Source organism: Malaya genurostris, chromosome 3, assembly GCF_030247185.1.
Source record: "Malaya genurostris strain Urasoe2022 chromosome 3, Malgen_1.1, whole genome shotgun sequence".
Lineage (NCBI taxonomy): Eukaryota > Metazoa > Arthropoda > Insecta > Diptera > Culicidae > Malaya > Malaya genurostris.
This window is the reverse complement of record NC_080572.1, coordinates 68,896,969-68,909,552: the sequence shown is the minus strand read 5'-3', so window position 1 is coordinate 68,909,552 and position 12,584 is coordinate 68,896,969. Positions and strand designations below refer to the sequence as shown.

Sequence of the window (12,584 nt, the reverse complement as noted above, 5' to 3'; positions counted from 1 at the left end):
TTTTGTATTATTTTTACACATTTTGTACTTTGAATTAAGTAAAAGTAATTTTCCAAACTGAATTTATGGTCTTTTTAATTGGTTACACTTCGAGTGCCGGACCCTGTAAACACTGTTCGGAACATTTTTCTCAAACGCGATGCAGCAAAATGATAGCTAATGTTCGTTTGGTATGAATATCGCATAGCGAAAAGTATACAACGCTAATCAAATTATTCCAAATTCGCACTAATCTGATGCTTTTTACCTCCGAGTTGCAAAGAAGTAATCTTAATAGTTCTTTTGATAACATTTAGAACCATTAGAACGGCTGATTTTGTATAACGTTACCCATCGTTGCCCACTTTTCGTTTTCTTTTTCTCCAATGCAAACGACTACCAGCAAGATAATTCAATCACTTTTGTTTGAAGCGAAATTCACAATGCGAACGTCCAACAGCAGATATACTCACAAAAGAACTTGTTGTTGTATTTTCTGCGTTTAAGGCTTGAGGAACGGAACCTCATTTTCGCCATTGACTGAAGCAACAGTTGAACAATTCTGGGTGTAGTTCCACTGTCTTGGCGTAGATGGCAGCCGGCGCACCCGATGTGTCTCCAATCATGGATTATCATAGACTGAAGCTAGCAAACGTACAACAGAGTCTATTTATAGATTCGATTATTTTAAATGTTTTGTGTTTGGAATTATTTTTCAACAATTTAAACAATGTTTTCGTAATAAACGTGATATTAACAACAATCTTTCCTCCTTTTTCAATCGTTTCGTGAAAGAATTGAAGAAAATACTCAAATAGGGAAAAAGTTATTAAGAACTAAAATCTGGAGTAATTTCGTTACACTTTCGTGTATGGAAATTTTGAAAATGCACCCAGGTGAGCATAGTAAAGAAAGACGTAGTCCTACGTCAAAAGTCTCGAAGGCAGAATGCAAAAATGCAAACTATCTCTTTTTGGTAACATTGTTCATTTGAACCACTTTTCGAAGAAAACCCATCGTTCATCGTTGTTGAAAAGTTCCAACAAAACTATTATGTTACTACATATATTACTCATTGGATTTATCATGCATTCAATTCACATTCACGAAAAAATATAAATGTAATTGAAGTAGGAAAGAGACCATTTTATATCGGAGATTAGATGTAATTGATGAAAAGTACAAGGTATTCTACTATCGACAACAGTACAGTCTAAAATAAGAATGACATATATCATGCATAGACACTACTAGGTTTTATTGGATGATGTGGTCTACGTGAACCGCATAACTCCTCAGAAATACATATCTCACATTTTGAGTTAGCAGGTGACATCTATGTCAATGTTAGAAAAAAACGATCTATTTAAACCACCCCTATCCGAGTGTATTTACTCCGGTCCGACTCAGCTCCGATACGACATGATCCTGGACAAGTATGAGCAAAGTTACGGCAATGTGCAGAATATCAGCGCCGGCACCGAACCGGATCGGTAAAGTTTAAAGATTCCTTTACTGTTCATAAGATATTAATTTACCCTTATTACTGATAATCATAATTATCGAACTAAATTCACCAGTTCAAGACGAACATGACATATTAAAATTTTTCTCAACCATATCAAGTTACTTCGAATTGGCTTAAAACCAACTAATGGGCAACTGTCTTTTTCAAGCTCTTACCAGTCAAATCTAATTCGCGATCGATCCAATTACAGTTTTCCGTTATTTATAAACGATCGATCTCGGTATGGTTTGACTAGGTCCATCTTCATAAATTTACTGTTTTTTTAGAAGAAAGGTGAGATCCCCATCCACCATCCGGGAGAACGCGCACTGAGGCTCATCATCCGAAGCCCAGGGCAAAAATCGGTTATCACGTACTTTGCATATTGTTTCTATATGAGAGAGTTGTTGAAAATGTTGTTCAGCGGAAAAGAAATCAAACATGTAAGCGGAGTAAAAAGAGAATCAATTCGTATCAAAATTTTGTATTCATGATGATTAACATTACAGTCACAAAGAATGAAAACATAAATATTGTATTTAGGAAATAGTTATCTACATCATCGCATCCATCTTCTGCTCGTCGTAATAGATTCTGTTAGAAAAACCGATCACCGTCTGCTTGTGCATACTGTTTAGTCCTAGAAAGCTTTCCATATCCTGCATTACTTTGGAAGTTTTACGCTTCAAATGAGTCAGCGTTTGTACCACGCCCTGGTTTTCATTTTTGTTAATAAGATCCGTAGTACTTTCCAGTTTCTGCTGAAGACAGTCGAGCTCGCTACTAAATCCATGAAGCTTTTGGAAAACATCCTTTGCTAGTAACTTGGAACACTCGAAAGTTATACCTTTGTCTAGAAGAACTTTTAATTGGGCGACTTTAGCCTCATAAATATCTGTTAGTTGATCGAACTCTTTTGTAAGAGCACTGCAGGCATTCAAACGATGAAGTACTCCCTGCTCCAATAATTCTAATCGTTGCAATCGGTTAGTATAGTTGGAAATTTGACGTGCGTAGATTTCCAAATCACTTTCCAGGTCTTTCAAGACTGAGTTTTTAGTTTTGACCAATTCTTCCAGGACAGTTACGGCAATGTACTCATCTGCCAGATCCATTGATTCAGCAACAAGAGTTCGGATGTCATCGTCGATATCATCACCACAATCACTCATTGCAACAAAAAGGCTATATTATTTAACAATCAAACTGAAAAAGAATAATCAATTTTTACAAGTTTTCACTAAACGATTAACGGCCAACCTAAAAATATGAACGATGTTTATATTGTTAGTTCTTACACTGGCCACTGAAGAGATTTTGTCGAGTTTACATCTTTTTTTTTTGCTAAACTGACCACCAGAGGTGCTAACACGGAAATCCGTTGAACGATTGAGTCATGATGTATGTCTAAAATGGTGATCAAGTTTGTTACAGAAAAACTATCACTTTTTCATTATTTCCGGAGAACATGCAGCTATAACGCGTTTTTATGATAACGGTCAATAAACCATTAGGAATAATAATAAATAGCTTCGAAAGAGGGCTTACTGAAAATTTTTTGTGACAGTAAACTAGAACAGTTTTCTCTTTCGAAAGGTATTGTTATTTATACACGATTACTTATTGTTCATTTGCAATTCCCTTCCACAAAAACATCTCGTAGTAACATTATAATACAAATTTTAGATGTTTGAGATAATGTACACTCATTTTGGAGAGATAATAACATACGTAGTCAAAAATGGCGTTTGTGATCACCATATATAGTACATCATGCGCTCGATTTTTGCGATTTTTGCCATTGAAATGAAAATGTCAAATTTAGTCAAATGGTAATCATCTTAATCTTTGGTACGGTTGTTTATTTCGTTGCTTAGTTATACAGGATGCAATACTAAATTTTAATAAATAGATAACTCTGTAGTAATTCGATAGTCCGATTTTTCTATAATATAAGATTTGTGCATACGTTTGACCATCAGTTACTAGTAAATTTCAGTATGGCCTCGAATGTAATGATTCGGTTAGCATCCGACAGGGTGAACGTGTCCTTGCTTTCGGGCGATAGTAATCCACGATTGTTTACACCAGGTGAAGTGATAACATCACAACAAGGATTTATGCGGTAAGAGTTGACATTGTTGTGTTATTGTATCTCAAAATCTGTTCTGTTTTTAGAGGCCATGGTACCTACATGGAAGATGAAGACATCAAATCATCGGTAGCCGGTGTAATGGTTCAGGTTAACAAATTGATCACTGTTAAACCTCTGAAAGGTCGCTACGTCGGTGAAATCGGAGATGTTATAGTGGCTCGTGTTACCGATGTCCAACAGAAACGTTGGAAGGTGGATACCAACTCTAGGTTGGATTCGGTGCTTCTACTCTCGTCTGTTAATTTGCCAGGTGGCGAACTACGACGTCGGGGCGTCGAAGATGAGCAGCAAATGCGCAAATATCTGCAAGAAGGTGATCTAATTTCCGCAGAAGTCCAAAACGTGCATTCTGATGGAGTGTTGTCGCTGCACACGAGAAGTTTGAAATACGGAAAATTAGGTCAAGGAATTCTTGTAAAAGTCTTTCCTTCCCTGGTCAAACGGAGAAAAACGCATTTCCATAATCTACCTTGCGGTGCATCTATTATTCTGGGAAACAACGGATTTATTTGGATATCTCCAATGGTAAACAGCGAAGCAGAAGGTAATACTGTACCGTATGAAGGCCTCGTTCATATATAACAAACTATGTTTTCCTTCAACCACTTACAGGAGGTGGAGGCTTCACTCAAAACTTAGAAGAATCCGTTTCGAAACAGGATCGAGAAGTTATTTCACGATTGAGAAATTGCATTTTGGCATTGGCTAACTGCAAAATGCTTTTGTATGATACAAGTATTTTATATGCGTACGAGGAGTCACTTAAATACGAAGTCCATGAATTACTGCACCAGGAAGCAATGTTTGATATTGCCTTTTTGACACAACATAAACTACGGTTGCAGGAGTGATGTGCGATGTACGATTGAATAAAGTTCAAATTCTTGATTAGTTTGTTTAAGCTTCATATGAGAACTTTCAACCAATTCTCCCGCATGCAAATATGTTTTTAGTAGGTTTTAGTCTGTTATAGACTGTTAGTTTTAAGCGAAATAAGACGACAATCTTAAGAAAAAAAAGTGGTATAAAACGGTGTCGGGGCTCATTTATTCTTCAAATATTATCGAAAGTACGATTTGGTAGGTTATATACATGAGATTCTATCGGTATGTTGCATGCCTAATTGATATGTCCCTGTCAATATGATATGACTTATGCTTGTTTAAATTACTTTTTGCAGAACCTTTCTAAATAAAGATTCGAAACGTTTGACACAACTCATCCTGTAATTCCGGAAATCAAATCGGATCTTCATTATGCCCTATTAGACTATAAAACCAGTCCAGTCATGTCTTAGGGAATTAATTGAGTGTTTTTGACGCTTTTTACGGTGCAGGAAGCTGGAAATCGATATAGTCGTAAGGTGAGAGAACTAAGTGTCCACAAGTTCCAATCTCATGCCTTTCCTTGTGTCTATGATAATCAACCCGATTCTGCAATCCGACGGATTTGTGATACGAACGAATCTACACTTTCGTTCGAGTTCGAATTTTGCATTCTTTATTCCGTTCGACTTGTATGATTCGATCGACTTACGTTCGGGAACACTTGAAATTTTGAATACTGACCATCAATTTCTTAGTAAACGAAACCGTCAGACTTGTTAAACAAATTGGAACGATTCTAAACCGAAAAGAAGTAATACGTACGCAAGTCGATCGAGTAATGTTCAAAAATTGAACAACCCATCTCAGCAGGCCGTTCAATTTTGTTGGTTTTCGAGCCCTTGTTGAACGATATATTGCACGAAATATTCGTTCAATTTGCTGGAACGGTTTGTTGTTGTTTTTTCTCTTGCAAAAGTAGTGTGAAAATTAAGTGTTACCTTTACATAGAAAGAAAATTTGTTGTTATTCTACGTGAAGTAGAAGTATTGTGCAGGTATGTATTGTTAGTTTAAACAAATAAGTGGAAAAAACTTCAGAAATTCTGCAGTAAAACTAGTTCAACGGGGCTCCAACTCCTCATGTTAAAAATGGCTCAACAATGGACCTCTGTCTGCCGGGTTTGTTGAACGAAAATAATGGCATTCGGTTCAACGGTCTGTTTCAAAATCGGCAAACGGAAGTCCCGTGTTGGCCTCCCGTTGAACGATTGATTGGACTTTCATTGGACCAATGATCCAACGTATTGGACCAATGAAGGACCACCGTTGAACGTTTTTTTCTAAGTGGGAATCGAACGAATGATATTCGAGTTCATATACCCAACTCGAACTAAATGCAGAATGCCCACTTAGAAAAAAACGTTCAACGGTGGTCCTTCATTGGTCCAATACGTTGGATCATTGGTCCAATGAGAGTCCAATCAATCGTTCAACGGGAGTCCAACACGGGACCTTCGTTTGCCGATTTTGAAACAGACCGTTGAACCGAATGCCATTTTTTTGGTTCAACAAACCCGGCAGACAGAGGTCCATTGTTGAGCCATTTTTAACATGAGGAGTTGGAGCCCCGTTGGACTAGTTTTACTTCAGAATTTCTGAAGTTTTTTCCACTTATTTGTTTAAACTAACAATACATACCTGCACAATACTTCTACTTCACGTAGAATAACAACAAATTTTCTTTCTATGGAACGGTAACACTTAATTTTCACACTATTTTTGCAAGAGAAAAAACAACAACAAACCGTTCCAGCAAATTGAACGAATATTTCGTGCAATATATCGTTCAACAAGCGCTCAAAAATCAACAAAATTGAACGGCCTGCTGATAGGGTGGAAATTGCACATTCGATCCCACTTAGAAAATCATCCTCAAAGAATTCGACGTATAAAATAAAATACGTCTTATGAATAAGAGTAACTATTGGGTATAAATAATCTTCCTATTCTTATTCTTAATGCTTGACGTAGAAGTGTCTATAGGGAAAATATTCAGACGTAATATCATTTGTTCTAAGAATAGGTAATTGGCTGGTAACGAAGACTGAAGCTTTGAATACGATTAATAAAAAGCAGGAAATTACATGGAAAGTTATTTTCATGTGTAAACAAACCACGGTGATTTCAGGTTTCCTTCTATTTACAAAAGATTATGAGAAAAGATAGTAAACAAAACGAAACAGTCCCTTTCTAATATCGGGTTTGAAAAATTTAACCGGGAATTTATATGAATATATACTTACTGTCCACAATCTCTACAATATGTAAATCAAATTCAGATTAATTTAGTAGCAATGAGTTGCACTAATCTTTTGAAGAACAAATGGAGCGATCTTGATTGCTTAGTGCGCCTAGCAACATGAAAGTTATGAAGAGAAACACTTTCACAGTTTTTTTTTCTAGCAACTGATATAACCTATAAATTAAAATAGTTCTGAGCGAAATTTAGAAAATACGTCTTTTGTATCGTTTTAACTTACCAAAAGTAGGGGTAAAATCGATTGATTTGGCTTAAGCAGCGAACAAAGTGAATAACGTGATTTTTAGTTTTGAAATAAACGACCACTGTTCCCGGTACTTCCGGAACCAAGCACTAAGATTCGCTTTACCCGAAATCAATATATTTGGTTATCAACTAACCAGACCTGGTAATCTAGGGGTTAACTTATTTTGTGCATAGTGTACAAAACCGTTCTTTATACTTTATGTTTCGTCTTCGACTCGTCAGTACATAACAGTTTGAGCTGGACTGTTTTGTTACCAAGCAGTTCAACATGAACCGCTAGGCAGACATAAAGTTTCTGCAATATACAGAACACTTTTTCCTGTTTGCACGGAAGTGCAACGTCTTAACTGTCGTGCCGAACGTGAACTGGTTTTGACTTATACTGGCCGATTCAGTATCAGACAGTAATTCACCTGGCCCTTCCCGCCGGACCAGTTCATCGCTACAAACATCAGCTTCGATAGAGTAACGAGATTGCGGATGAGCAGAGCCAAGCCCAATTCCATAAACAACTGTCGATCCCAATTAGTTTCCCGAATCTATTCCTTAAATTACTAATCAAACCTTGCGATCAAGGTCAAGAGTCAAACTTAACACACTGAATGCTAAGGCTCTTCGGCCAGTCCTGTTCGCTTTCCAAATAGTCACTACCTGCTTCGCGCGCGAGGCTCAAACGTTTGTAGACTGCTCATTATTTTTAACTCTCAAACAAACTAATAATCCATCATCATCATACCGAACACAGTAACTTAATACGTCTCCCAATAATATATATAAACAAAAAGAAATTACAATCTTCGTAATACGTAAAAAATTAAAAATTTGAACTATCTAACTAGATATTTGCATACAAAACGGACTTTATGTGTGAAATACATAACTGCTTGAACTCCACCAATTTCGTTGCGCGTTTGATCTGTCTGGGCATCGAATTGAAAAAAACTTATTCCCTTGTACAATAATGAGTTTTGCGATCTGGCTAACAAAAAGCTTGGTGTTCTAGCATCAGAAGCGTTTCTAGTATTGTACCTGTGCAAATCAGTTCCTCTTTCAATTCTATCACATTAATACCATGGTTAAGTAGTAAATTCTCTGTTTCACTGAAAGCCATTGTAATGCGTACAGTAGAAAATCTGAGGAGGTAGATATACCTACATTTTAGAATTAATCGCATGATTTTATTTTTGCAGTCGCTTTAATCTCAAGATTTGTGTGTTATTAGCAAGAAACAGAATGGATGGGCAAAAGTCAATGTGTGGTGAAATGACTGTTTTATACAAAAGAATCTTACTATGGGTCGTTAAGTCATTTTTCAAACTACATAATACACCATACTTTTTGGCAATCTTCTTGATGACGTAATAAGAGATTTTAATTTTTAACTTTTAATCAATTATGACTCCAAGATACTTCATTTCTCTAACGCGATCAATAATTTCACCATCAATTTCCACATTGGCGTCATGACCGGTGCTAACAGAAGAAATAACCATATATTTAGTTTTCGAGATATTCAGTTTCAGTTGCTTAAATTTTAACCATCGAACCAGCGAACTTAGATCCTCGTTTAAATGTGCAACAGCTCCATTGAAATCTTAAGCCGTAATGAACAGAACAGTATCATCAGCAAACAAATTTGTATCACAGAAACGTAAGACTCGTTTCATATCATTAATATACATAATAAATAGAACAGGACCTAACACACTTCCCTGAGGCACACCAAGTGAATTACCGAGGGAACTAGAGACTACATCATTAAAAACAGTCTTTTGAGATCTACCACATAAATAGTTTTCAAACCATTCATGTGCCATTCCCCCGATGCAAAAAAGGCCGTAATGTCTGCAATAATAAAGGTCTAGAAATTGTTTCAAAGGCTCGCTTCAGATCCAAGAACACAGAAAAAATACTCTCTGTAGCTTCGATTTAAGACTGCAGGATCGTACGACATCACAATTAACCCCTGAATCCATGAATAATGTTTTGCTATCGTGCAATTTCTCTCCATAATATATGACCTAGCGTCAATACAATTTTAATTTTACGTTTCGTCTTCGACTCACCAGTGCAGTAGCATAAAAATTTCGATAGTTTCGTGATAAACCCTAATTGTCGATTAGTTTTCGCGATTTTTGCAGCCCGATGCAAATGTGAGCTTTTGATTAAGTAGTAAACCAAAACCATAAATTTGGTGAGTACTTTGGGAAATAGCATTATTATTGGCTGATTTATGTGGTGATAGGAAATGTCGTTGAAATATAAAATAAACAACAGCGGACCTACATTGCTCCCCTGTGATGTATCGGACGAATTGGTGAAACTTGAGGAGTCCAAAACACCTAGTTTGCATAATTCCGCTAGCAAAAGCGCGTGGACAATGGTATCGAAAGCAGTTTTAAGATCAGAATAACTTCATTACAAGCACATTTGTTCCCATTCCGAGGTACAATACGTAGCGCTCTGAGGCTCAATCACCCCTATTCTGTATTTCGATCGAATCGGATTTTTTCGAACGAATGTAAAAATTTTCATTCTGTAATTCGATCGAGTTATGCTTTCACGATCAGATGGTAATAACAGAATTATAACAACTGGAGTAATTTATTTCAGAAATATTTTGTAAAATATTTCAGTTTTTCTGTGTTAAATTTGATTTCTAATTTATTACAACTATTGTTATAAGTTTCTGTTTTCGGATTTCTGTAGTATCAAATTCAATATTAATTATGATACAAACGTTTCAAAATCCGTTACGATTTTGTTCCCGCTGGAGTATTTTTTGTTATGATTTTTGATATTGTAACAACTTACCAGCCAAAAATATTTCAAAGTTTGTTACAAAATATTTCTGAAATAAATTACTCCAGTTGTTATAATTCTGTTATTACCATCTGATCGGGTTTCACAGCCAACTTTTAGCATCGTTTCAATCCAAAATTGTTGAATGATTTTTTTCATTAAATGAATAATTTATTAAGTGATCTGGTTCCTTTTTTTTGTTTTTTGAAATTTCTGATCATTATATTTCGATATAAAGCAACGGAAGATCTAATTTTTCCAATCAATGAACGATATCATGAGTCTTGCAAATGGAACTAAAACATCATAACTGTTTTTGTTATTATATTGTTATCATAAGTTTTAACTTTTCTTTTGTTAAATATCTCAAATGTTTTCATATGTTAAATATCTCTATGTTTTCATTTGTTAAATATCTCAAAATAACACAAATTGTTATACATATCAACTGTTGATATACTTGTGTTATGATTTTGTTATGTGCATCTGATCGGGTTTGCATGGAAAACTCGAACTCGATCGAGTTACAGAATGCAAAATTTCGTTTTCGATCAAATCAATCCGATTCAAACGAAATACAGAATCGGGGTGAATATCGGAGTCGGTGAAACAAACAAGAGCACAGTTGATCATTCCGGTTTTGGCAGTGGAAACTGATCGACCGGGCATAAATCCGTGTTCATCATTCGAAATAAAGCATTTATTTTTTTAGGAGAGCACTACTCACAATAATTTAAAAAATTTTGGATGTGGTGATGCCGCGAGACTTGTGATGCCGCGATTATTTGCAACATTCCGGTTTTCTTCTCCCCTAAAAACAAGGACCAAAAAAGAATGCGTATAAATCGCCGGAAATCGAGATTCTATAAATGACTGATTATGAATTCTATACAATGGCTCGGCAAGAACTTCAATATTGCGGAAAAATACACAGATATACCATCCGAACCGTACGTGAACCTACTTTTTGGTTTCTGGCTAGCTTTCATAACCATATTGAGTGTTACTTAGGACATATAAAAATCGACCAGATAATCAGGAATGTCCAATACTCCCAAACCAATTTTACGCTTAGTAACGAAATGCGTAGATAGCACCGACCAGAAATAATTAGCGAACAACTCGCATTTTTGCAAACTTTTTGATAATTAACTTTCGTGTAAAAAATTCTCACAGGAACCGAAGAGCTACGATAAGACGGAGATGGAGGCACCCCGACCCGAGAAAATTTTCAGAGCGAAACTACGCGATTGGATTCCGATCTAGAGCGACCACAAGTTGCTAAAACAAACATATCAAGCCCTTGGCATCGTAAACCTAAATGGATTGTGCCTTAATAAATATATCTTTGAAAAAAAAAACATATCAAACGTTGTTTGGGTGACTCTGGGTCAGCTTTCGGGCTGCTCTGATCAATAAACGAAAACGGTATTTGACTTTGCTTGGACGGAGGAAAAAGTTAAGGTTGATTTCACATGGAATCCTAACGTTTCAACACGTGGTGAACGTTCAGAAGGTCAAGATAACAGCTGGATTACCTGCATACAAAGCAGAGATGGTCTGGTCACAGACTAACAGACAGGACACTCAAATTAGATTCTTCAATCATTTTAACTGTCATTTCGAATATTCCTTTATTTGGGACAGTACTCACATGTGTCATGATGGCGCCACGTTACCCTATCAAAAACATCCTGTCTGTCATCTAGACTGTGTTTATTTTTTTCATTTACCAACAGAGTTGCCATTTATACAGAATTACCTGTAATGTATTGATATGTATTTGCATTTGTATGCGAATTTCATGCAGGATACAGATTTAATACATATTGCCAAAACTATATACAAAATTGTGCCTACCTCTCATCCTTCAACGCAATACAAAATCGAACCCGTTTAGTGGCAATATTTACTTGCTTCTGATCTGCCGCCACTTAATTTCGGGTGAAAATTACCATCACAATAAAAAATAGTCTAGATGAACAATGTTGAGAAAAATAAATGGTTACCTTCCAACATCGCTAAAAAGTTTAATATATTATTAACGTAATATAATAATGTACTGTGACGATTCATTTCCAAATATTATGATGAAATCAGGCATCCCTGCAAGCAGCTGATCGGTGTTGACAAACGAGGGGGAACCAACTAGTAAATTAACTTTTACATAACACAAGGGGTGTACCGATAGTAAATAGTTCGCGCAGTATAATATAGGTGGAACTAGTGCATCACGAAAAATTATTTTTTATAAAAATTTACTCATACTGTCATGTCTGTTAGTCTGTGGTCTGGTCTCGGGTATCTGTCGGACACGGGCTCAAATATTTGGTCAACTTTCGTGTATTCGAACCCGAAATCCGACCTCAAAAATGAACCTGACAGACTCGGATAAGGTTCGGGTACTAATAGCTTTTTTAAAGTTCGGTTCGAGTACGGAAAATTTGTTTATGGGGTTCGAGTTTGAAAGAAAAAATATTCTCCAGTTCGGGTCGGATATGGCTAAAGGTTTTTTTAGATAGGGTACGGGTCGGGCTCGGTTTTAATAAATTACCTACCCGATCATAACCCTCATTCTTGTTTACGGTCGTATGCGATGCGTACGAAAGTATGTCAAATTCGTATTACCATTTACGTTCGAATCAATAACATTTTCAAACATCGTACATGCATAATAACAACTCCAATCTAATTTTAAACCATCAGTTCTGGTACAGACTTAAGTTCTAGTGCTAATATGCTAATATAG

At 36.1% G+C, this 12,584-nt stretch overlaps 2 protein-coding genes across 3 annotated transcripts; one reads left to right on the top strand and one right to left on the bottom strand.

Moving 5' to 3' along the window:
- Nucleotides 1–1,954: 1,954 nt before the first annotated feature.
- Nucleotides 1,955–2,884, bottom strand: LOC131436877 (uncharacterized). Of its 2 annotated transcripts, none has more exons than XM_058605843.1 (2): nucleotides 2,785–2,884; nucleotides 1,955–2,692 (listed from the first exon to the last, which is right to left on the bottom strand). In XM_058605843.1, the coding sequence occupies exon 2, from the start codon at nucleotides 2,656–2,658 to the stop codon at nucleotides 2,041–2,043; it is 618 nt and encodes a 205-aa protein (XP_058461826.1). In that variant the 5' UTR covers nucleotides 2,659–2,692; nucleotides 2,785–2,884; the 3' UTR covers nucleotides 1,955–2,040. The 2 variants fall into 2 exon arrangements, with proteins under 2 accessions (XP_058461826.1, XP_058461825.1); XM_058605842.1 differs by having other exon boundaries at nucleotides 2,747–2,860.
- Nucleotides 2,885–3,280: 396 nt separating this feature from the next.
- LOC131438492 (exosome complex component RRP4) lies at nucleotides 3,281–4,529 on the top strand. The gene is made up of 3 exons (XM_058608568.1): nucleotides 3,281–3,611; nucleotides 3,665–4,185; nucleotides 4,254–4,529. Exons 1-3 carry the CDS (start codon nucleotides 3,487–3,489, stop codon nucleotides 4,490–4,492), a joined length of 885 nt encoding a protein of 294 aa, XP_058464551.1. The 5' UTR covers nucleotides 3,281–3,486; the 3' UTR covers nucleotides 4,493–4,529.
- Nucleotides 4,530–12,584: the final 8,055 nt, after the last annotated feature.

Bases quoted from the DNA above. Each gene is read 5' to 3' on its own strand.
- LOC131438492 (XM_058608568.1), top strand. From the start codon at position 3,487: ATGGCCTCGAATGTAATGATTCGGTTAGCATCCGACAGGGTGAACGTG. The intron at 3,612-3,664 runs GTAAGAGTTGAC...TTCTGTTTTTAG, and splicing joins TCACAACAAGGATTTATGCG to AGGCCATGGTACCTACATGG. The intron at 4,186-4,253 runs GTAATACTGTAC...AACCACTTACAG, and splicing joins GGTAAACAGCGAAGCAGAAG to GAGGTGGAGGCTTCACTCAA.
- LOC131436877 (XM_058605843.1), bottom strand. From the start codon at position 2,658: ATGAGTGATTGTGGTGATGATATCGACGATGACATCCGAACTCTTGTT.